The 27,025-nt window shown below is 39.7% G+C and overlaps 1 protein-coding gene across 1 annotated transcript; it reads right to left on the bottom strand.

Moving 5' to 3' along the window:
- Positions 1 to 13,914: 13,914 nt before the first annotated feature.
- On the bottom strand, positions 13,915 to 15,595 carry gcnt4a (glucosaminyl (N-acetyl) transferase 4a). The gene is made up of 2 exons (XM_062417028.1): positions 15,571 to 15,595; positions 13,915 to 15,205 (listed from the first exon to the last, which is right to left on the bottom strand). Exon 2 carries the CDS (start codon positions 15,202 to 15,204, stop codon positions 13,915 to 13,917), a length of 1,290 nt encoding a protein of 429 aa, XP_062273012.1. The 5' UTR covers position 15,205; positions 15,571 to 15,595.
- Between the last annotated feature and the right edge of the window lie 11,430 nt (positions 15,596 to 27,025).

Raw genomic sequence — 27,025 nt, 5'->3', positions numbered from 1 at the left:
TTCACATATACATACTTTTCCTTTTACATACACATACAAGTGAAACATTCTCACACACACACTACTGAAACGCTCTCACACACACTACTGAAACACTCTCTCACACACACTACTGAAACGCTCTCACACACACTACTGAAACACTCACACACACACACTACTGAAACGCTCTCACACACACTACTGAAACGTTCTCACACACACACTACTGAAACGCTCTCACACACACTACTGAAACACTCTCACACACACACTACTGAAACGCTCTCACACACACTACTGAAACACTCACACACACACACTACTGAAACGCTCTCACACACACTACTGAAACGTTCTCACACACACACTACTGACACGCTCTCACACACACTACTGAAACACTCTCACACACACTACTGAAACGCTCTCACACACACTACTGAAACACTCTCACACACACACTACTGAAACGCTCTCACACACACTACTGAAACGCTCTCATACACACTACTGAAACGCTCTCACACACACTACTGAAACACTCTCACACACACACTACTGAAACGCTCTCACACACACTACTGAAACGCTCTCACACACACTACTGAAACGCTCTCACACACACTACTGAAACACTCTCTCACACACACTACTGAAACGCTCTCACACACACTACTGAAACGCTCTCACACACATTACTGAAACGCTCTCACACACACTACTGAAACACTCTCACACACACTACTAAAACGCTCTCATACACACTACTGAAACGCTCTCACACACACTACTGAAACGTTCTCACACACACACTACTGAAACGCTCTCACACACACTACTGAAACACTCTCATACACACAACTGAAACGCAGAAAAACTCACACACACTACTGAAATGCTCTCACACACACTACTGAAACGCTCTCACACACACTACTGAAACGCTCTCACACACACTACTGAACACTCTCACACACACATCTGAAACGCTCTCATACACACTACTGAAACGCTCTCACACACACTACTGAAACACTCCCACACACACTACTGAAACGCTCTCACACACACTACTGAAACGCTCTCACACACACTACTGAAACGTTCTCACACACACACTACTGAAACACTCTCACACACACTACTGAAACGCTCTCACACACACTACTGAAACGCTCTCACACACACTACTGAAACGTTCTCACACACACACTACTGAAACGCTCTCACACACACTACTGAAACACTCTCATACACACAACTGAAACGCAGAAAAACTCACACACACTACTGAAATGCTCTCACACACACTACTGAAACGCTCTCACACACACTACTGAAACGCTCTCACACACACTACTGAACACTCTCACACACACATCTGAAACGCTCTCATACACACTACTGAAACGCTCTCACACACACTACTGAAACACTCCCACACACACTACTGAAACGCTCTCACACACACTACTGAAACGCTGAAACACTCTCAAACACACTACTGAAACACTCTCACACACACTACTGAAACGCTCTCACACACACTACTGAAACACTCTAAAAACACACTACTGAAACACTCTCACACACTACTGAAACACTCAAACACACTACTGAAACACTCTCATACACACTACTGAAACACTCTCATACACACTACTGAAACACTCTCAAACACACTACTGAAACACTCTCACACACACTACTGAAACACTCTCAAACACACTACTGAAACACTCATAATATTGTGAAATATAACAATTCTGTAGTGAATATGACAATAATAGTTAAAAACGAAGGCTTTCCTGTTGTGAAGGAAACAGGAAGAATTCATACTATAATGTGCATGTGCTCATGATGAATTTGAAATACTTAACCCTCCTGTTGTCCTCAGGTCATTTTTGACCTCGAATGACAACAGGCATTAACTCAAAAATGAGGTATAGTTTCATATAAATGAGGTCTATTGACCATCATTTCCAAAAATATGTGTGAAACCTGTGGTAATATGTCAGAATGAAGTTGGCTAAAAATGTCTTACACAGAATTGGGTGATAATTTATACTTTATGCTTTATAAACCCAAACCACAACAGGAAGGTTAAACCACAATGCATGTTTGACCTATAATAGTTGTGTCCAAACGGAAATGACTTACTTAACCATTACAACTTATTGTAATAAGTATGCATTATCAGCCAATTCAACTCATTATAACTTAGTTCAGTTCAATTTCTTCAACAATCAAGGAATTTAAACATCATGTTGTGAATATAGTGTGCATGTAAACATGTTTACAGCCTGTGTCTCACTCACTGCTGTCCTCCCACATGTTGAGAAAATTCCCCACAAACACTCACTGTGCTTCATGATTTATATGATCGCATAGAGATTCAATGTAGTTCACCCAGAAAAGAATAATATTGTGTAACATCAGTCACAAATCACATAAGTTCAACACTGAAGCTGAGCCACTTATATTTCACCTGTTTCAGATCAAATTCAAAATGCTGTCAAGCTATCAAGTTGCATTATGGGAATTGCAGGGTCCAGCATTTTTGGAGCTTGACCCATCCTCAGGACTTTAAGACAGTATACCTAAAGGTAAGGTAAGGTAAGGTAAGGTAAGGTAAGGTAAGGTAAGGTAAGGTAAGGTAAGGTAAGGTAAGGTAAGGTAAGGTAAGGTAAGGTAAGGTAAGGTAAGGTAAGGTAGGGTAAGGTAAGGTAAGGTAAGGTAAGGAGAGTTAAGTTAAGTTAAGGTAAGGTAAGGTAAGGTAAGGTAAGGTAAGGTAAGGTAAGATAAGGTAAGGTAGGGTAAGATAAGGTAAGGTAAGGTAAGGTAAGGTAAGATAAGGTAAGGTAGGGTAAGATAAGGTAAGGTAAGGTAAGGTAAGGTAAGGTAAGGTAAGGTAAGGTAAGGTAAGGTAAGGTAAGGTAAGGTAAGGCAAGGTAAGGTAAGGTAAGGTAGGGTAAGGTAAGATAAGGTAAGGTAGGGTAAGGTAAGGTAAGGTAAGGTAAGGTAAGGTAAGGTAAGGTAAGGTAAGGTAAGGTAAGATAAGGTAAGGTAGGGTAAGATAAGGTAAGGTAAGGTAAGGTAAGGTAAGGTAAGGTAAGGTAAGGTAAGGTAAGGTAAAGGTAAACTTTATTGATCCCCCTATAGGGAGAAATTCAGAATTGACACAACAGCATTCTTGTGATAAGTGATTTAAAAATAAAAATAAAATAAAATAAACAATCTATGCTTGGTCCACAGAATGTGTGTCACCTCTGGGAGAAGAAAGTCTGATCTACACAATGATAACCCAGATAGAGATTGTACATGTAATAGTTCTTGACTGTCCATATGTAACATACATTTTAAGTTTCCATAAAAAATGAAAATTCAAATGAATGTGTGTTTCCATCCACCATCCACTGTTGGGTCATAAAAGCTAATGGAGCTAATTTTTCACTTAACCATGACCGGAGGAAAGGGTGCAACTAAATAAGTTACTAAATAACTAGTCAGTCAACAGTCAACATAACAGTCAAACCTGAAAAAGTGAGAAAACAAGCTACTTGAAAATGTGAAAGAAAACAAAAACATATGGATGGAAGCAAACATAGTGACACCTGCAGCCTCTTCAAACTAAGTGCTTCTCCGATGTCCCATCAGCATCTAACCACAGAAACCACAGAAACTGACTGCAAGCACACACAGTTCACACAGAGATTTGAACATCTCTCCCAGGCTGTGCAGGCAGTGCACTAGGAGAAAGTGTCTGACAGTGAACACCATCATCCCAATTAAAGCAATTATTGCTTCTCCTCTGTATGACAGAATACTTTCCAGGTCATCAGAAACACATTTGCACAAATACACAAACACAAACAACACTGAGCAGCAAATTATATACATACCCCATAAGCATACCCCAGCTTTCACTCATGTCACCAAATCTGAGAACTACAGCAAATGTCATGTGAATCTGGCCAGCAGTAGGGATTCAGTTCAGAAGTGTGGGGGCCAAGAAGTGTGTGTGTATGTGTGTGTGTGTATGTGTAGTTGTAGATATAGACTGGAGACTCTCACTAAACTTGTGTGGAGTAACTATATCTTGCTTGCACCACAGGGTAGCAGTATAATTTCAAAGCAGGACAAAGCAGCTGACTAGAGCTTGTTGCATTAGATACAGTAACACTTCTGCAGCTGAGTGGCAGAAAGCATGCAGTAGCAATGTTAACATTGTGATTGTGTTGTAAATCCATACTGAACAATAAATCAGGAAAAAACATGACTTCCTCCTTCATCTTTGGAAATGATCAATATGCCATGCTGTTGTGAAAACATCATTCATAACTTAACCCTTACATGCATCTGACTCATAATTAGTTTCTACACTAATTATCAATCATAAATTCCCCATCAGTCATTAATAAATGTTGACAGCTGGCAGAGAGCAAACAGAGTGTATTCTATTTTTTTTTAGAAAAAAAACATTCACAAATCACTATTTTATGGTCCAGGAGAGGAGTCCTTTTTATAGAATATCATAAATATATTTATTTATTTTTTGTAATAAATACTGGTCAAATTTGTGCATTTGCATATACAAAAAATGTGTATCACCTGTTAAAAAAGAAATGGATTTAATTTCCATTTTTGTATATTCAGGGTCACATTAGGAAAAGTCTACCTGGAAGAAATGTATAAAGGGAGTTGTTATATAAGGAGCAAATTTGACCCTGAACAGTATGTAAGGATTAAATAAACTTTCTGAGCATCTCAATTGTCTTAACTGAAAAAGGAAACGTCTTTTTATATCTTAATTATTATAATATAGGATCATTTGCAGGAATATAGTGATTCGTGACTTTAAAATAACGTGGGAGGAGGATAAAATGGTGGTGGGGGTGCAAAGGCCCCTTGGACCCCCTACTTCCAGCATCATCAGCTAGCAGGTGTTAAGTTTTCCTTCTCTGAACTAAAGTGTTGGAAGGATGGACATAACCTTAACGCTGCCTTCTCAATGTTCGGTATACCTTTTCTTTTACATTTTTTGAAATAGATATCTTACCCTATCATTACATTCATCGTTTTCATGAAAGTGTTTGTCAATTGTCTTCTATAAGTTTGTAAGTGCCCTGCAGCCAAGCGAGGAGTGTGTGAGAAGAGTTATCGCATACAGTACTCTCTGTTATTCCAGGCAATTACCTCATGTAGTGAGGTGTTGGTTGGAACCAGTGGCTGTCTGCACAGACAAGGCCTCCATTATGCTGAGAGAACTGTGCTCCATGGGCAGTTTTTTCACTGGCCATCAGTTATAAAGCTGGCTTTTCAAGCTAATGAAAACATGAGGTCCATATCTGTTGGGACGATTCAGCAACAAGTGACTGGCTCGCAGTGAGTGAAAGAAAAGGTTGGGCCACCGCAAAGTGCTGTAGTGCAGTCGGTGAAATTTGATACTTGTGTGAAATTAAAGACATTTTCACAGTGTTAGCACACAGGCCGGATGTATCAATAGCAAGCAGATATTATCCAAATGAATTGAAATGAATGCAGCAGATGTGAAGGATGAGGTGTTTGGTTTTAAAACCGAGCAGTTATTTGAGTTCGCCTGGTGTCTCACACTCCTAAGAGTGTGGTTTGCTCAGGTTGTGTGCTCAAGCAGGTATTTGCATTGAGGTGAGAGTGGTACACAGTACAACAGAGACTGAAGGGGAGAAGTGAGAGGGAGCCTGAGGTAGAAACAGAGAGAGAACCATTGAGAAAGTGAATATACCAGGAACAAGCTGCTTCAGTGGAATGCCACAACTAATTTTGTTCAGTTTTGCATAATGTTGAAAGTATGTTCTTGAGGAAAATGTTGCCAAAATGCAGGATAGAACACAGACTCCAAATCTCTAAACACTACTTCTTAGTTTTACATAGAAAGAGTTCTACAGCCAATGACACATTTTACTATTATTTCCTTCAGGTCTGCAGGTTTGAGGCCATATCTCAGATAAACACCGTTAACCTCTGACCATACATTCAGAAGAAGAAAGGGTGGACTTATTTACCTGTTCCCCATCCCCCACACCATCCCTGGATTCTTAATCCTGCAGTTAGATCCTGGTTTACCCCACAGAAACAAAGACAGGCTGTTCGCCCAGAGGTCCATCAACATATGGGGCGTCGTCACCGCAGGAACTAGGCAGGGCCGATGACAGCCGGCAGAGTCTGTTTCTTGCATATGTACTAAGAGGCCCGTGATCGAGCCATCCTCTGTGAGGGCTGAGCCGTGTGCACTCCAAGAACACACAGACTATGCTGATCTCGACTTCACCTCCCTCTTCATACTGTCAAATATCACTGTCCTGTTAAAATATGCACAGTCAGTTTGTGTTGTTAGGTTGGACATATGAACCAAACTACATGGAACCATAGTGACATATATCATTCACTCCGGGTCACCTCTTTGTCAAAATGTTACATCTGATTAAGCTCATATATGTTGACAGCTGAATACACATTAAAATGAACTAAACAAGGATCAGTGTTATGCTGAAGGTGTTTAATGACTTGCAGTTTTCACAGCAGAAAACAAGACTACAGATTCTTTTAGTTTGGATCATGCTGGTCTGCATTCATTGCGCTGATTCCAGAAAATAGCTCGGCCTGGTAACTGTGAGTCAGTAACTGACAAAAGCTCTTACCTCCTCCCACATACTCAACTTCCATTTCAATTGCAGCTAACTGCCAGCTACTGAAAAAAAAAAAAAAACATAAGTACTGTCGCAAAGCGTAGTTGAAACAGTGCAGATGGTGACAAACATGAAGCCCTCTTAGATTGTAGTCCTCTTCTCACTGTACCTGTACAAACTGTGTTAATCTCACTGCTGAGATCTGCAAAGCTAGCCTTTATATTTCACTGGACTACTGCTGGTTATGTCCTTTATGTCCTCAACCAAACTGCTACCCAAACGATGAAGAATAATGAAGAGCTATAAAACTTTTATCCAAAGTGCAATTCATATTTTTAACACTTCCAAGTAATCAATGCACAATACGCACACAGGAACTGATATGCACTTATATTTTATACTTTACATATTCTTATGTGTTTTATGCATTTTAAGAACGATTTTTATGGAGTGTATGGATTCTATGGACCTTATGTCATTTCTGTCTACTGTATGTCTGTTATTGGTGAGCCAAAGACAATGTTCCACCGTGGTGAACAATAAAGTTTTATTCTATTCTATTCTACTCTATAATAACTGTATTGCTTATTTTGGAGGACGTATTGGACATTTGATACAAATTCACACACATTTATAAAGATCAGGAGACGAAACAAACTACAAACTATCTACTAGTCTATTGTTATGATTCTACAGTTTGAAAGGTTTGAATGATGTGTGTGGGAAGCTGTCTGTGAGCTACAGTAAGAATGCAGGGTGACAAACTATCCAGAAGTAGCAGGACACCCTGTGAGCTGTAGATTAGTAGATTTTGGAGAACAGCAGCAGAAATGAGCAGAAGAGCAGACTGCTGTAGTGGTTTGAGAAGTTTCTTTAGGTGTTCATTAGATTTTTGACAGTAAAAACTGTCAGCTGTTAAAAACCAGATAAATGTCAGATTGGACAATCTGTGAAGAAACATTGATACAATATCCTGTCCCTTATCTGTTTGATCATACCGTCGAAAGCAATCAGCTTGCCAACTGGCTTGAGAGAGTCCACCAGGCGTTCAGCCAGTGAATTTGTCTTTGCATAACAAACAATCTTGGTAACAGTGAGCCATAATGTAATTGCTTCAAGTGGGGGAAGGCCCCTCTTGATGCTTTTTTGAAACCAAAGGCCTCTAGAGAACAAATCACAAATTAAAGACCATGAACAGCCGGGTGGGGATAAGCTTCTGGCCAAAACTTTTGCTGACATGGAATCATAAAGTTCCAGGACTTGGAAGATGACACAGCACTTCTTTTGAGAAAGAGGTCTTAATGAGCCAGGGAAAAGGAAAAAAGCCAAAAAGCTCAGCATGGACCTTTTCCAAAATACCAAACCACAGAGAAAGAATGATGCTTATTGTTCATTGTATACCTGCAGATACAGAGGAGGGGGGGTGGGGGGGAGAGGTTTCGTATTCAAATTTCACCTGTCCTCCACAACCCCTCTGCACTGTGAAGCAGCCATGAATTGAGTTTATTGTGAGGAGCAGGCAAATATAGAAGAGGAGGACCGACAGTGAGGCCACTGCTGACTGGCCTCCTTGTCCACTCAAATGATCATTTGACTCCCCACACAGGAACCCTCACAACTCCCACAAACCCCTTCAGTGATAATCCAGCATTATGACGGTTCGTCAGGCAGCACTGTAGTAGAAAAACTTCCATAACAGGAAAAAAGTTTGAACATTAGATAATACAGCACATCCAGTGAGAGACAAAGATATACTGACTAACTGTACTGGTCCCTAATATGAGTCAAGCTGCAAAAACACTAGATCCTCCACCTTCAATGATGCAACTTAACCCTCAGAGGTAGTTAACACCTGCATCTTTCAATCTCCATACGAGGTTTCTCTTCCAGGTTTTAAGTATCTAAGCCCAAACTGAGATGAAGCCAATGGTATCATCATGGCTGTTTTTCATTGACTTGGCTCATTCAGAGGCACAGAGGACATGATACAAATGTTTCCACAGGGTGAGTACAACTAATGACTAGAAAACTGATCTCGTGGTGTTAAAATTAGTGGAGCCCCTTTAACTGTGTCTGCTGCCTGTGAGTCTGTTTACATTTACAAGGATAGAAGGTTGGAGTGTGAGGGGAATACTTCATTACATGAAACTTGAAGAAAACACTGTGTCCTCACACCACATCAAGACACATGGTTTTGCCCAGTATTCTAGTATCCTTACCCAGGACCCCCGAGCCTGGGTACAGATACACCGTGAAGTCATTTCAATTGAATTGATGTTTCTTTAAATGAATAATCTGGGTATCTTCACCAATTATGAGCAATGAGTCAAATGACTGGATGTGTAAAGTGAAAGGTTTTACAGCTTCAGTCTCATAGCTCTCAACAGTCAAGTCTCCAGCACCAGTTTTCAGTGAAAAACTGATAAACCCAGTGTACACTTCATGCCCAGCACCTAACAGCTGACACACAAAGTTAGAGACTAGCTGGGGAACATAGTGGATCATTTAGCAGCTTAAAAGACAGAGAAATGCACCCCCCCCCCCTCCCCCAATCTGCCAGCACCTAAACCCACAGCAGTACTGTGGCTAAAGAGACAGATTAAACAGAGATGGAGGGCCGAAGCTGTTGCTGTGCAACAATTCATTCAGGCCCTTCACTTGAATCATACTCACTGCTTTGCTGCAGTTTAGAACAGATTCAGCTAAACTTGATTCCAACAAATCAGCGTAAGATCAACCTCAGTAAAGCATTACAAACCCCAGCGTCAAACTTCAGGAGTCATAAAATCTAATAGTAGGAGCATAAGGGCAGTTCATAGGCTGAAACCTTGCAGAAAATAAAACAGGAAGTGCTGGGCTTCAGAGTGGGAGCACCAGTGAAGGATCATTTCATTGTTGGTGACATGATCCTTCACTAGGGTAACAGTCTCCAGGAGACCAGAGGACACACTTCAACAAGATGACCGCATATCACATTGCAAACAGAGAAGGCCTCTGGACCAATCCAACGCTTCACCTGGAACAGCTGCTGCTGGTCAGCTGATGTAAGCAAACAAGAGACTAGAACTGGTGTTGATGATCCTCCAGGAGTATGTAGCCCCAAGCAGGAGAAAGCTAGAGCAGAAGTTATACTGACAGCATCACACATCTGGGGCTAAAAGAATTATAGTTTCATGCTGGCTCAGAATGTATAGACAGAGTTTGTTTGTTCTATAAGCAATAAAACAGAGTATGAAGTATTTGTTTCCTGTATCACCTCAAATAAACAAAAATATTTGACATTTTAAAAACAAATTCAACTTAATCTAATGATGTAAGTGGACTTTCATGAATGTCTGACTTGTACTGATGGGACACTAAAGTAATGTGTGACATTTGCAGACAATTGAATGATCAGTTTAGAGATGGTGTTTCAGAACATTGTACACGGTGAAAAATCCAATATGATGAACATAAACAGCACCATGTGTGCCAGCTTGAGAAACAGAAAATGCATTTTGTTTGAATGAAGACTGGTTTTGACATTATTGCACAACATAAAAGTTTAGATAATATCAAAATGCCATATCTGACCAGACGATGGCATCTCGACTGAAATATCCGAGTTGTTTTTTTTTTCTTGCCTACCTTGGAATTTAAGGTGCTCTGGCTATACAGTTGTTTTTTTGGTGATTATAAATGCTTAACACCTATTGTTGTCTTTTTTAAGGTTGAAGTGCACACACATTTCCTCAGTCAAAGTTATCTGAGGAGTCATTTGTTGCCTCTTCCATCATGCTATTTAACCCTTACACACTGTTCATATTCTACAGTGTACACCCTCGCAGATTTTGACCCAGTCTAAGAATCCCCTCATAAAAAAGTGTCTCTACCAAATGTTGAACCACAGATGTGTTTATAAAGCATCAATAGTTGATCTGACTGATCAATAAATGTGATTAAACCCTGATTCATGTTTCAGAGAGCAGAGAGAGTGTATTTTTTTAGCTTTTACGCCAAAAACATCTCCTATCACACAATATCATGTCCTATTTTACCTAAGACATGAAAATATAACATAGTAATAATGATGGAAATGTATTTTATGTAAAGTGAAAATGAAGTGTGGGGTTTATTGTATAACCATTAGAGCCATCAGTCTTCACTGCTACATCATACAAAGAAATCCTCATAACTATCTTATTAAAACTATGACCTATTCACTTCACTAAAACACATGTCAATAGATATGGGTTAAATTTGACCCAGAACAGCCTCAATGGACAAACATTTGTAGCACCTATACAAAAGAAAAACATTTTAAATATTTTCATTTTTGTGCATTTTGGGCCACTTTCGGAAAAGTCATCACATGTCAAAGTAAAACACATTTTGTTTTTTTTTACTGCTGTAAAATGTCAAAACTGATCAAATTTGACCTGAATAGTATGTAACGGTTAAAGTAATCCTGACACTTGATTCAATCGTTACAGTGTGTAGCAGCCAGTCATGATGACAGAAATATGAGCTGCTGCTATGCAACCACCACCTGCTACTGGTGCCGGACTACAGCACCTCATCCTTTGTAATGTATTACCTCTGTATAACAATGTTCTGATCCCATTTCAGCCTGTCTGAGAACTGTATCATCAACAGACTGACTTGAATGCAGTAAATAAAAGGGCTCCAGACGATATAAAAGGCCCAAAAAAATTGGGATAACAGGAACTTGGAAAATCCCTAGGGAGCCATTCACCTGGTGTAGAATTTGAACAAAGAAGCCTTAATCTATCTCTACAATCATGTTCCCCATCTCTATAATTGTATTGAGGAGTAACAAAAGGCCACTGTCCTTGTGCTTCTCCAACTGTTGCGCTTGAATTTCTTCAAACCACCACACGCTTATTAATACAGCATTCTGGCCACATGACGTACGGCAGCTTTTGATGGTCAACATTCTTCCCGTCTACTAGATTCTGACACACTGAGGAATAGACATCCTGGGTTATGGTAGCTCACAAGCTTCCACCTCCCTAAACTCATTTGATATACTTTACATCAGTCCTGTTAAATCATCAGTATTTGGAGCCAAGTCTGGACCCAGCCAGAGAGCCAATTAAATCTCTCTACAATTAGATGTTGAGGTAGATGCAGTCAGGATCATTGGGTCTGTATATAAAAACAGCTTGAATTACCTCTACAATACACAGCTAAGCAGTCCTTCAAAACCAATCCCATTTAATCTGAATACAGTTATAGCTGCTCTGTTTTAATTAAATAACATCCTTAAACCTAAAACTGAACACATTTCCTACCACATAGAATATTTTGCAATTGCCATTTAATTTTTTTATGCTTTGAAAAGCTGCACTCTAGTGGTGCAGGTTGTGATATGTATCAAATCCTCTATAAATGTATATGGATGGTGATGATGATGATGATGATGATGATGACATTTTTCTTGAAGTTCAATTGAAAATGACCTGAAATAATCCAATAGTTATTTTAAAACCTGAAAAAATCCATGCGCTTCATTACACACATTCATGCAAAAATCAATACCACATGGCCATAAAAGCTGTACTGCTCAATAAAGATCTCTGTTTGCTTCAAACGAAGTAAAAGTGCTAAATTCTAATAGTGGAATCTTGTGAGTCAGCTTCTGAAACAGATCATCTGACACTCATAACCACTTTATCCAGTAACTGTGCGCAGAGATGAAAAGCAGGCTGGGTTTCAACTTCTGTCCTAATGCTTTTTGTTCATCCTTCACCCTTCCATTGCAGCCTGTACAAGAGTCTGCACTGATATTCTCATTTGACTTATTACATAATAACATAAATGTCAACATCATCATGTCTATATATGGACTTATCATATGATACATGGACATGACTTTCATCATTTCTTTGACCTCAGTATTGTCACACTTCACATTAGCAGCTAAGAGGCTATTCATGTCACATTGACTAAACAAGTAGTGTCCTCCATTCCTCACTGTGTACGTCCTGAGTGGAGACTGTAGAAGAATTAAAGGTAAATAACTCAAGTACCTCCCATCCCCCTTACATTATTACACTATTATATTATCATTATATCAGTGGTATAAAATGATCTTCAAATGACAATAATATCGTTTATCGTAATTATTTCTGAGACGATATATTGTCCAACTAAAGTAGTTATGATGACAGGTGTAGTTGCAACTTTATCAACTTTGTCCTAATACAGAGATACTGAAGGAATAGCTATTGCAGCAGTAATGAGCTAGCATTAGCTGAAGAATCTGTATCATGTCTCAAAATATCTGTTATACTTTCATTGGCACATTACTGCCTCACACTATCACTGCTGACCCTGCTTCAATGATCCATGAGTCCACTGCTCCCTCTCATTCAATCACTGCTAATGTTCAACTACACTCCAATGGTCATGTTTAACTTAACAGGCCAAGCTAAGTCATCTGTTATTCTGTTAAGGCCGGGGCTTGTTCAGAGATCTGTCTGACTACTGATTGTTGCTCACACCTGAGAGCACAACTACAGGCCAACAACCAATAAGAAACATAATCTTTTTATTCAGAAATAAATAAAATCATCAGACATCACAATCTTTCAGATGAATCTAATTTTGTCTTCATGACAAAAAAAAAAAGCATTTGATTGGCAGAACACATGGAACATAAGTCTTTGGTATTTCTAGTCCCGATAGTGTCTGGAATCATCTTCAAGAACAACATGGACTCTGTATGTAGATGTGATATCAGCTGGCACTTGTTTTTACAATGGCATTTCCTGAAATAACCCTTCATTATTTTAGAAATAGGCACTTCTTATTTTCGTCCTGTCACTGATTAAACACCATGGGTGGTTAGACAAAGGCACAGACTAATTAGAAAAACACTAATTAGAATGAATGGAATAATATGAAAAGGCTGTTTTCTGCTGAACAGGAACAGTATCCTGCTGCGGCAGGATGTCATCATCTAGCAGTGATGGAATAAGTATTCAAATCACTCAGTGATAGCACACTGTAAAAAATCATTCATTAAAAGTAAAAGTTCAGCAATCAATATTTTTGAAAGATTAGTAAAAATATACCTTGTTATCAAAGGTAAAAGAAAAACTTTGAAGAATTCCCAGGTGTACTGATGCAGTTTTAATGTTGCAGGTGGTCCGGATGGTGTCTCTCAATATAGCGTAGGTAGTCTAAGCAGTACACTATAATTAATGACCTCATCTTATTTATGTTTGAACAATCTTAATTACTCTCCCCTCTTTAAGTTTCATGTTTGCACATATTGACGTTTATCCATGAGCTTCTCCTCTAAACATTTAATCAGGATCGGGTCCACTTTGGGGTCAAATTTGTTAGCAAACCAGTGGCCATAGTTGAGGAGCCAGCGAAGTTCAGCAGCTCCGTAAATGCAAACGCTCCGCATGTGTGTACCTGTGCAGGGAGGATACAGATTCCCTTCTAAATAGTTCCATTTCACAAGTCGTGTCTTACTCTTGAGATCTGTGATGTCTGGTTCTGTCCTGGGAATGTGTCCTGGCACCCCAGGGACCCTTACAAGTGTGGCCCAGAAGTGTTCATCTGGTGAGTATGTGTCAGCCGACCAAGCCAGAAAGTCCTTCATCACCTGGCTGCTGCTCATGGTATTCACAAAATCCCGTGACAGGACGAAATATGCGCTCCCGATGAACATTTCAATGCCATGAGGAGGAACATCTTTGGCCACTGTGGTTTTGACAGGAATATGGCGGTACTCGTAAGGCACATTTTTCAGCTCGTGCTTGAAGCTGAAACGCTGTTTCTTGAGTTCACTGGGGCGGCTGGACTCCAACATGTTGCTGCCATTCAGCCGCTTCAGCTCCATTACCAGTTCATAGTTTGACTTGAGAGGGAAATCCTGGCCACACAGGTTGATGACATACTTCCATTTGACCTGTGACCTTAACAGGTCAGAAATACAATTGAGGTCGGCGTTGAGCCTGCTGATGTGGGCATACTCCACAGACTCCAATTTGGAGGCAATGAACACATTAGGAGTACACTGAGCCAGGTTCTTTATGGCCTTTATAAACACTGGAGAGGATTTCTGGTCATAGTGAATGCAGTAGATGTTATGAGGTGCATAGATAGCATGAAGAATCCGCTCCACCATGGGTGCATTCTTATGTACCACCAGGGAGTAAGCCAGCGGGAATCCCTTCTCTGCATTCGACACCGGAACATTACCGTAACCTCTTTTTTTAATAAAACTCTGACAGTCGGAGGTCAAACTCACAGTAGTATCATCATCCACGTCAACGATGGCTTTCCGTTTTATCTCCAGAGCCTTGCCTATCTCCACAGGGTCCAGCTCGTAGACGGCGGTGCAGTTGATATCGTACCTGTGGTTGTGGATTCTGGATAAACTGACAGTGATTCCATAGGGTTCAATGTAGATGCTGTCCCTCACTGTCACTTTAATGTAAACCAGCTTGAGCAGACATACCACCAGCAGAGACAGAGAAAACAGGAAGCACCTGTGTCTCAATCTATGTAGGTAGTGGGCACATCTTATTTTCATTCTAGAAACAGATGGGTTGAAAAAAACATGAATATGATTATAGTGTGTAGTTAAATAGTTGTGAGAAGAGCAACTAGTGAGTTAAAATAAGCAACAGAATAACTTGAATGATTGTGTAACTGTAATACACTTTTAGATTTCTATATTTTTGGTATGGTGCATGAATAAAAAAAAAAATAGACATTTCAATTAAAAGTCTTGGGACAAGGTGATGCAATTTTCTCATTTATGTAATTTACTTCATGAACTGCTTTAACTCTGCATATTTGCAACAGTTTGTCCAATAATTGTGTTTGGGAAGCAAGTCAAGTAAATCAAATTAGATGTAGGCTATATTTAGTAGAAGCAGTTAATAAGTGAACTTACCTTGCTCTCTAAAGAAGTCTTTGAGCGGCCCTCATGCCATGCAAACCTCCTCCACAGTACCACAGAGCCTTGATATGATGACACATATGAGTTCAGTAAGTGTAAGAGGGGAAAAACAAGAGAAAAGAACAGAGAGGGTATTGTGTCATAGCAGCACTTAATTGGTTTAACAAATTCAATACAGCTGAAAACGTTAAACCCGCTTTAAGAGCAGCAGTTTTAGTCGGAAATCTGGCTTCTCGGTTCGTAATACTTTCCTGCATTATGCATCAGTCCCACTGGACCGTCTCAAAAATGTTCCTTTGCCCCAAAAGTATCACATGATGAGGCACCGTGGTGCTAAACCGCCGTCAATCCCGCTACAACTTCATCAAAGCCGGTAACGTGTGACAGCACATACGATCACGGGGGAGAAAAAACTTACCACATGCGTAAAAAAGTGCGCTTTGACAGAGCCGAGCGTTCATGAGTCCTGCCTGCTATGCCCCGAGCTCCATCCCGGACTGAAGCGACTGTACAGAGGAGTGGCAGGGGAGGGAGGGAGGGAGGAGGGGGGGGTGGGGGGGTCCCGACGGCAGTCCGCCCACTGCCCGGCCACATCCAGCACATCACCAGCGCTCGATACATTTACCATCCACCCTCTAATCATTAACCCTCCTCAGCACGACCAGGAGAGACATCTAATGGCGTTAACACAAGCAGCCTGCCATCTATCTGTCTGTGTATCTACCAGTGTTATTATTTCATACAGCCATAAAGCCACACACACACACACACACACACACACACACACACACACACACACACACACACACACACACACACACACACACACACACACACACACACACACCGCAGCAAACACTGATATCAACTACACTACTTTGTTGTTTTGGTTGAATGCTGGTAAGTTGAATGAAATGAAAATACTGTAAGACCCTGAACAGATGGATATAACATCTTTATTAATATAGGGAAGTGAAATGAATGTTTAGATCACACAGAAGGAGTTTAATATAAAGTGGGAAATGACAACTTTACAAGGCCAAACAGTGTGACTGCTATAAATAAGTGATATAAATACTTAAACATGGAACTTGAAGCATAAATACATAAAAAGGCAGACTTATGTTACATGACAGAAGAAAGAAGATAAATGAGTGAAAATCTTCAGTCCTTTTAGTGGTTTTTGAGTTTAAAGGGATCACTCAGTAGAGGTTCTTATTTTACTTCCTTTTATTCTGAGTGTATTAAATTGATCATAAAAGTAAAAGTCATCAAGTACATGTCAGAAAACAAACAGATTTGTGTGCATAAATGTGGCAGGAGTTCATTATAATTCAATACCCCAGTCTTCAGAGTCTGAATAGTTTTTCTGCAGTAGCTTGTCCCAGTAGAGGTCCATTATGGCATTTGGCAACAGCTCGTCATCATTCACCAAATGAATTCTCTTGATTTTCATGAGTAGATTCAGGCTGTCTGGCTCTGTAAGAACAGAACATTCACACTTAAAGTCACATCAAATGATTGTACAGTTGTTTTTAATGAGGCTACTTGAATCAGGCAAGTCCAGGTGGGAGACATATGAGGTAGGTGATTAATTATTGACACAGAAGAAGCCACACTTCAGTGACTTCAGCCTGCCTGCACTCTGTACTTGTCAGCGTGCAGGAAATGTCAGACAGGATGTGTGTGAGCTAAAGAAGAGGGTGGCATGACATGTGGCCCGGGTGGAGCAACAGACCTGCGGTCAGTTCCTCCTGAGCAGAAGTAGAGCTGCAGTGTTGAACATCCTCAGGACACATCTGTGCTGCATTTCCTTCACACTCCAAATTCAGTAAATGACAAGACAGAGGTTTGTCTTTGAAAGTCACCTGGTGAAACAGTGAGAGAAGTTCATCACAAACAAGTCAGGTGTCTGTTAATGAGGGGATTTATTCATGAGAGCGTGCCTGTAACACTATGCTGGGTTTGATATTTGAAACCTGTCAGATGTCCTTCAGCAGAACTCTGGACCATGCAACCATTAAACAGCCACTGAAGCATTCTGCTATATTTAATTTTCTCAATGAGATGGAAGAAACAGAGGAGGAGGAGGAGGAGGAGGAGGAGGAGGAGTGTGTATACTCGTGCACCGCTCCAGAGTGAACACTCAATAATTTACAGCCTACTGCTGTGTCTCCACAGACCACAGACCCCTACTGGCAGGCAGGAAACAGCAGATGCCTTGTTCCACACTTACAGATAAAGAAAGAGAACAGTGTGCACAAACTCATTCATGACAAACATCAAAATCATCCTGCATTAATAGCCAATAGATATTAACCTGAAAACCTTAAGTAAGACTGCAACAAGGCAGCATTTATTATTACCACAGCATTCCACTGTCTGACACTTGATTTCATTCATCATACCTGTTGTCTTAGTTTGTCTAATTGTTGTATTCATACTTTGATTTTGATCATTTCTAGATGAAATCTTTATAAGCATAAATGCTTTAAAGTATAGGTTTGCACTTTACAAGTCCATACCAGTCAGGTGCCCATATGAACAAATAGGGTTTTCTTGCTGTCATCAGCATTAAAATATTATTTTCCCTCCATAATGAGCTTTTAATGGAAGTGATGGGTGATAAGAATCCACAGCCATCTTTCCAAGTAATAATGTATTCAAATGTTTATCTAAAGTAAACATGAGTTACACAAACCGAGTTTATGCACTACATGAGTGAATCTTTTTTAATTTTAAATTTCAGTTGAACTTTATGATATACCAGTACGAGGTTAACTATTCTAACGTTTAGGGGCAAAGACATCAACTGCTTGGTCTCCCTAATGTAAAGGATCATTCCTGTTGCTGGAGATGGAATCAATGTGTCTGCCTGCAGGATTCTGAATTGAAGTGATGGAATTAAAAGATACAAACTGCAGGTTTCATAGACATACATCATCTAATCCCTTACACCTTTTCATTTGTTATCACCACCTTTTTCTTTCCATCCAGTTGCTTTTTGTGCAGGGGAAACAGTATCTAGGACAACAATGTTAATAAGTGATGTTAATGTTGTTGTTGTGGTTACACAGCTGGGATCACATGTCTAGATTTGAGTCTGTCAGGAGAGCAGTGACCACAGGAACACCTCCTGCTTGTGTGAGGTCCTTCTGCCTTTCTGTCTCCATCCTTCATCTTTCTTCTTCCATTTGTTTTAGCTCCTCTGTTTGGACTCCAGCTCAAACAATTCCTATATTTTTCCACGGGATAATCTATAATTATTTTCCTATTTTTGAGTTTTGTGAGAACACAGTCTAACCTCACACATGTAAACAAACCAGCGTGCACAGATGAATATGCAGGGTTGTTAGCTTAGCTGGCTGTAGTGTAGCTGTCTATGAAGTCAGCCATAAAGCTGCCACCAGAAGCTACTTTCTGTGTTCACTTTTATTCAGACACAGACACAAACATTTGAAATGATTCATGTAAAATCACGTTTATTTAGCTTATATGATGTTTTGAGCGAGCCCTTGTTTCCCTGAATTTGTGTGATGGAGCTGGAGAGAGAAACATTAGCACGACCCATAGAGCCACATTTATGAAAAATACACCAGGCTGAAAAAACTGGAATTATCCTTTAAGTTGAGCTCTGGGAACATCCAGTAAACACTGGGAACGTTGGCTGCAATGTTTACTGCACCCCATAATACTAAACAGCATGACAAAACAAACACAATAATGATGTTGCTATTGTCAGAGCCACATTAGAAAGGTGGTGCTAGATCAATAGATGTCACTCTCTATGAGTATGAATGTGATCAGTACATTGTATGTCAGCTGGAAACTTTGGCCTGATGGTGGAACTAGCAGAAAAGGTCACAGAGTCACCAAAACATTAAAAATTCATCCTCTGGAGAAGATTATTGTCTACAACAAAGTTCATGGTATTGGCCTGTAATTGTTAATGTACTGTATCCAACGTGTGCTCCTACTGTGTCCAAAGTACAATTCACACATCCATCACTATGACTGAAATGTTCCAGGCTGGATTTTAACCAGGTACCTTGTTGTATATTGTATGTTGTATGTGTGGGTGTGTACAGTTCAGGAAGCCTAGCCAGACAAATAGATACATGAGTTTGAAGACTGCACCGGTTTATAATACTAAGAGACAGGATTTGACCTTAGTGGAAACTTAAGACAGAGACATTTGTCCTCCTCACCAAGTTCAACTTTGTTTGAGCCATTCTTATGTGTTGAGTGTTGTGATAAGATTCAAGCTTTGTGTCTAACCTTGTCCCAGGCGTATGCTGAGCTTACAGGGATGTAGTTTCCAAAGATAGACTCCAGCCAGCGTTCTGGACCTGGGTGCGACTTTCCTTTACTGTCCTTTATCGACCCGTCCCCCAACACATGGGCACTGTGCCACTGCCCCTGAAAGACAAACAAACAGGTAGTTTTATTCATTTAACACATGGTATTGTATTTCCATGACAGGCAACAAACAGCCTTACAAAGTGCAGAAGAAAAGTTTATTAGCCAATATCCAGGCCCTATTGATACATTATTGTAGAATGGTAGCTAGTAAGTGGCACTCACTGCAACACCATCAAATGTGCCCTTGGAAAGATTATTCTCAATGAGTTTGAGTTTGTTTTGTTGGTTTCATGATAACCACATGGAAAGTGCAATCAGGTTTAATCATTTACAGTTTGTAAGAACTGAGTGTGTTTGGTGACAAGTAAACATGAAGACAAGAATACAGAAGGTTTTATGAGGAGTAGACGTTTGCCTCACCTTTAGAAAGAGCTGTATAACACTTCCAGACTGCATTATTCCCTTCTGTATGAGTATAGAGAGATGTCTGCTGTTGTCTTCGGCTCTCGTCTGTATCAGTGCATTATTTCCTTTCACCAGAATTTTTCTGAGTTGTGAAGATTTTCTTGGTCGTGGAGCTTTTCTCTGACTGCTGTTGTCTTCGGCTCTCGTCTGTATCACTGCATTATTTCCTTTCACCTGAATGTTTCTGAGTTGTGAAGATTTTCTTGGTTTCTTGATTTTCTTTTTGGCCTTTCTCCTCCTGGTTTTTGGAGCAGCAGGAGGTCCGGGCTCTGTAATGTTCTTGGCATTGTTTGGAGGCGCTGATGGTAACACGACCCAATCGACTGACTTGCAGCTTTCCTTTATCTGACTGTTTTGATTGCAGTCGTTTGGGAAGCACGTGGGTGCCTTCCTACCTTTAGAAGACGCAGCTGTGGTAGCTGGAGTTGAGAGTTGTTCTGGCTGCTGTCTCATTACTGGAGTCTGAGTGGAAAGTACATACATCTCTACCAAATGCTTTTGCTTCTGGAGGATGAGCACTAAGTTTCTCTGACATGAAGCGAGGGAGAGGAGTTGACGTTTCAACACACGTTGACGAAGAGATTCAGTCACACTCCTAAACCAAGAGTCAAACAACACAGTTATCTGTGTGCATACAGGGAGTATGGATATGCACACATGAACATATATTTAAAAATCTCAACACCACACTATGGGAAATATTGTAACCCCCCCCCCCCCCAAAAAAAAAAAAACAAACAAACAAAAAAACAACCAAAATCTTAAATTCGGTTATAAACAAACCCCCAAAAACAGTTATTAGTAGTGTGCTTCCACAATAATAACAGTAACCCTCAGTGGGATTGTGATGTTCAATAAACTACTACAACTGTGAAAAGGCTTTGAGAGGCAGTGTCACAGTAATGGATAGAAATCACTGCATAGGAATAGACACAAACACAGCGCTGTTAGCTGCTATGTTCAGTACATGTTTTGGCTAGGAATCCTATCTATTATTTGAAAGTTTGTAAAGTTTCATTTGCAGGAAACTGGGGACGAAGCAGCTCTGCTAGACACAGTGTTACACTGCAGTCCAGCAAGGCTAAACAGAAGGAGCCAAAAACAATTAGTGTCAATGCACTGAAATATCTACAATCATCACAAAAGCTCTTAAGCTGTTACTTAATTAGCATTCACTTTAAACACTGTGATACTTGCTTCTGCCAGTTGTTTTAAGTTGTCCATATATATTGTATCTGTCTCTATTACATATATGCCCATCACAGTTTCCTAAAACTCAAGGTGATGTTTTAAGTTTACTTGTTTTGTCCAACCAACAGTCAAATACCTCAAAATATTCTGTTTACTGACATGTAGAATGAATGAGTCCTGCTATCACACCCTGCACAGTGGGATTGAGAAAACACAACAAAATAATAAGACAACACAGGCAGAGTCTCTGCCACACACTTCTAGTGGGTCTCAAGCAATGATTGAGATGGATTCATTTTGCATATGGGTCAATGACGTATAAGGATTTGCAACAACTCAATTTTAGAATAATAAAAACAAGCATGTCTAATGCAGTGGTTCAAACATTCAGAATGTTGTGTACCTGAAAGTTCATATTATAAATTTGAAGTTAAGTGATTTTAGTGGGTTTTTCAAGATTAATTGGCACTGGCCTTAAAAAAAGTCATGTGGTGCGACCATGATTCATCTTGAAATAAATTAATTTACTTAACACGCTTCACATCTTTTTTTTTTTTCTTTTTTTTTTTTACAAGTTTTCAGTAATATAAAGTGTTTGGAAACAAAGTATTTGCATTTTTTTTTTTAAATTTTTTTGTAAATGATGATCTTTTATTTATATAAGATATTTCAAGATGAATCATGGTCGCACCACATGACTTTTTTTAAGGCCAGTGCCAATTAATCTTGAAAAACCCACTAAAATCACTTTCAAATTGTAATATGAATTTTCAGGTACACAACATTCTGAATGTTTGAACTACTGCATTAGATATGCTTGTTTTTATTATTCTAAAATTGAGTTGTTGAAAATCCTTAAACGTCATGGACCCATATACACTGTTATTCATGAAAACCATGCTCATTCTACCTTTAAGTAAATAGATGATCTTCATTCATGTAATTTCACCATGTTCTGAAAATTAAACTAACATGCTGCTGACTCCTAAAGCTTCTTTTAATTAAAGGATCAGAGAAGTTCCTGAACTGACCGGCACTTGTGGGCAAGATTATCCTTCTCCACATGCTGTTTGGCAAGCACCTCCATCAGTACACTGTGGTTCTCTTTTAGAGCTCTATGATATCTGTCTGAAAAACAACAGCACAACTACTGTGAACTCTACACATTCATTATTCTATTGTTCTGGTTGCCCTCTATTTAAAAGCATTCTATGTACAGTAGCTACATCTCATATTTCTCTAAACAAAGCTACATCTGATCTCATTAGCATTAGTGTTATCAGTCTGAAATACTGTGATTCTGTGTCTCATTCTGTCTGAGTGCACTTCAAACATTCAAATGTAAAATGGATATGACTACTGGTGTCAGTGAAGCAGGCTGGACTGTTTGCTGACTCTCTACCTGCATCCTCTGCTTCTGTTAGAGGCCACGTCAACATTTCTGTTTGCTTCTTCTCCACCTCCTCCAAAACTTTTCTTATGGCCTCTGAACGAATCTGCTGTAAAAACAAACAGTTACAGGACAGCTTCTGATGATTGAATCTGTACCACAAATGGTTAAAAAGACCCTTTCTGTCTGTGTTCATTAAATCCAACCTCAGCTGGCACTAAATACTTTGGTCTAAAGGTATCTGAAGTGTAAAGAGCTCTCACATTATCAGTGATGGTGTCTTTCCTTCTCTGCTGAGTGCCACCGGGCTCTCTGGTTCCATCTTGGTCACCTGATTCTCTGGATTGTACATGTGACGTGTCACTGTGGAGGACTGAGGCACTGAAGCTGTTCTGGCAGGAGCGCTGCTTGTGGCTGTGAGTCTCTGATGATCTGTCACCTGAAAGAATCACAAACTGTTAACTTAGCTGCAATCAATCTGAGACCTCCAAAGTCTTGAAATAAGAAATAGATTCAATAGATTTAGACACAAATTGAAATGGGAAGTCTCAACTTGTTCTCATGTAAAGGTATCCAAATTTTACTGTATCTATGCCGTGAAGATCCAGTGCATCCACCACACTAAAACATCACATTCAGGGATTATAATCCTAAAGCCCCCAAAACTACCTCTGTGTTCCCTTACAATATGTGTTCCCTCTGATCCTTAGAGAAAGGCTGATATTATATGTTATGTATGAGTTACAGTGAGTGAGCATAGCAGAGGCTATGTAACAGTCTGCTGTTGTGGCTGTGATTATGACAGTAGGCCATGGTTGTTGTTGATATGGATACTTTTTCAGCAGGGCACAAAATGAGCAGCCACCACCAGCCAAATCCTGCTAAAAACTGTAAGTGGCAAAAATGGAACATTCACTGTCCTTTTGGCAGGTGGACAACCTGTTCTTCAGTTAATGTTAATGAGCAGTAAAGGCAGCCACAGTGCAGCAACTGTAGCCACATTGCATAACATCATAGCAATAACCACAACAACAGCTGTATCCCAGCAATGTTACAGTTAAAGTCACTGCCTAAACCATGGTCCCAACCAGTGGCTCTTTACTGTCAGAGCTCAGTTCTTCCAAAAAAACTCATGAGCAATAACTGAATAATATAAAGTGACTCATCATCTCTATTTTGTAGCATCTGCAGAGCATTACTCTAAACTGCCAGTCTATTCTAACCGTCTCTAGGACCAACCCAACACACTGACTGTTCAAGATCAGAGGGAATGCAATAAGTATTGTGAGGAAATGCACCAGTAGTCTGGCCTCTGAACAGTCCTGCTTCCATGTCTTATGAGTTGAAAGAATATACGTTGTAAGTCTGTTAGCACAATGTCTAACATTACCTTTCTTTCAACAAAACAAGCTAAACATACTTAATTTACACATTTTAAATAAGATGCCCAACTATTGGGAAACCTGTTTTTATGTTTATTCTTTTACTGTTATTCTTGGCATGGTAGTTTAAAAGTGAGTACAGGGCAGCACCCTGGTAGCTGAATGGTTACTGTGCATACCACACAATCACAACAACCCAGAGCTATTACAGGCTACACGGCTTTACAAGTCTTGGGATGTCTGTACTGCTCACACTATCAGAATAACAAACAGATTTATTGCCAAGAAAAGGGAAAACCTCTCCTTTCCACCCCTCTCAGGCAAGCAAGCAGTCACCAAGCACCAGAACTGGGGGGCAGAGCCTTCTCAGTTGCAGCCCCCACTCTCTGAAAATCACTCCCTGAATCCCTCTGTGACTGTACTGACCTCATCAAATTCAAAACACTTCTCCAGACTCACCTTTTCAAATCTGCTTTTGATCCGTCCGATTGTTTTTATTTGTTTTGTTTTTCTATTTTTCTTCTTCTCTGCAATGCTTTTATTGATTGTGTTTTCATTTATTCTATATGTTTTTATACTTTTAATTGTCTTTGGTTCTGTAAAGCGACTTTGACTATTGTTAAAAGCGCTCTATAAATAAAATGTATTATTATAATAATTCTAATTATTATTAAATACCACAAAAGTAAAGTATTCATAGATAAAATAGTCAAGTACAATAAAATCACATCTAAATATTCTCTAAAGTGCAAACAGAGTTTAAAATGAAGAGAATGACATGACAGGAGCAGGAATATACACATGTTCATAGTATAAATGGTATCTGCAGGATGTAAATAATAATAATAATACTATTAATATTTGCATTAATTTAAGACATGTTAGATGTGGTGTGTTCACAGATTAATAGACATTGTTCAACACTGAAGTGCACAAATGACACAACTGACTACAAGATTATTCTGCCAGCATGCTCCACATCACTGCTGTCCATCCACTCACTCAGTATGTTCCAAACACTGTCTGCCAAAATGTGACTAAATACATGCCTCTGTTTATCATTAGCTGAGTATTTGTTGTTGGAAAACAATATAAGTTAGCATAGTTGTATTAGGTGAAACTGAGACAGCAGTGGAATCCAAGAGACCCTTTATTTCCTCAGTCGTTAATGTGCTGCTTTCATTTCTTTTATATGGCAGTGTAAGTGTGTGAATACAATAGTACTATATATATCTTAGCTGGTTTGTGGTTCTGAAAGCATCTCTATGAGAACACCCATTTTAATTATATCTCTGCATCACATTTTCTGTATGTTAAAATTAAAGGCACAGATTACATTTTCACTACAAAGAAAATGAGAACACATTACTTCAGTGCAGTTTGGAATATGTTAGGTATTTTACCAGGTAGTCTGTGCTGTGTAGGGGCCTCACCGGTCTGCTCATGTACCACAGAGGATGCTTGGAAAGTTAAGAGCAGCTCTTTAATGTTCTCCTCCTGAGCCAAGTCCACAATACTAAGGCCACCAAGAGTCCTGTCTGTGGGGTTTGAGCCATACTGAAGGAGAAGCTTCACTACCTACAGCAGACACATAAACATTTCACAAAATCATCTTAGTAAGCATAAACCTCCAACAGCTTGTTTATTTTATTTTATACTATACAAAGGAACCACTAATTTACATTAGACGTTGTGCACCGAAGACATGCAACATTTGGCAGCCTGTTGATTTTTACACCAGTGCTCCCTTGTGGTGGAGGTGTGCAGCTGCATCATAGAGTACATGAAGAAGTTCTGTTAACTGTAAGTAGACTAAACAAGAGGATGTTACTTCATCCAAGGGGTGTGAGCTGTGTGTGTCTCTGACAAACTACCATACACACATCTCTTGTAATCCTTAATGGATTTAATACTGTGCTGCTGTGTTACCAGAGAATCAGTAAAGAAGAGTAAACTTGCAGTAAACTTCACTATTACACGACCAACGGCTATACAGTGAAAACCTATTCAGTACAGGCAGTAAGGCCTTTCGCTGGCAGCGGAAAACCCAGTAAGTGATGCATATTGAAATGGTTTCTTTTTCCCCATTCCAACTGATACTAAAATGCTGAACTGGCTGTTGTGTAACCACCCACTGCACTCATGTAAATGCATCACTTCATCACTCCCTCATATGATCATACATATAGACCCTAAGTGAAACATTAACTTTTGGGTTCTGAACAACACAGTATTTAAAACCACATTGACTTATGTGATAACACAAATGCCTAAAAATCCATCCCTGAAACATAATGCTACTCAACAGTATTTTAAGTCACAAAAAAAGTTACAAAAGTCAGTGAGAGTGATGCCACCTGTCTTTGTTCTCTTTGGACGTATGGAATGTGTTACTGAGGAGAGTTTCTCTATCACCTGGTAGTGTCCAGCGGCAACAGCATCACGTAGAGGTGTGACACCTTCGGAGCTCATAGCATTAACATTAGCTCCAGCCTTCAACAGCTCCTCAACTACTGCCTCCTCACCCGCAGCAGAAGCCTCATGGAGAGCTGTCCAACCTGACAAGTGAAGTCAACATTTACTGACGACAATGTGGAACAGTTCGAAATGTTTGTTTTAACACATTTCTAGACCTTGAAAATCAAAAACTAAATTGAAG

This window comes from Scomber scombrus, chromosome 4 (assembly GCF_963691925.1).
Source record: "Scomber scombrus chromosome 4, fScoSco1.1, whole genome shotgun sequence".
NCBI classification, from domain to species: Eukaryota; Metazoa; Chordata; class Actinopteri; order Scombriformes; family Scombridae; genus Scomber; species Scomber scombrus.
Note: the sequence above shows the minus strand (reverse complement) of the source record. Positions and strands in the feature narration are given on the sequence as shown.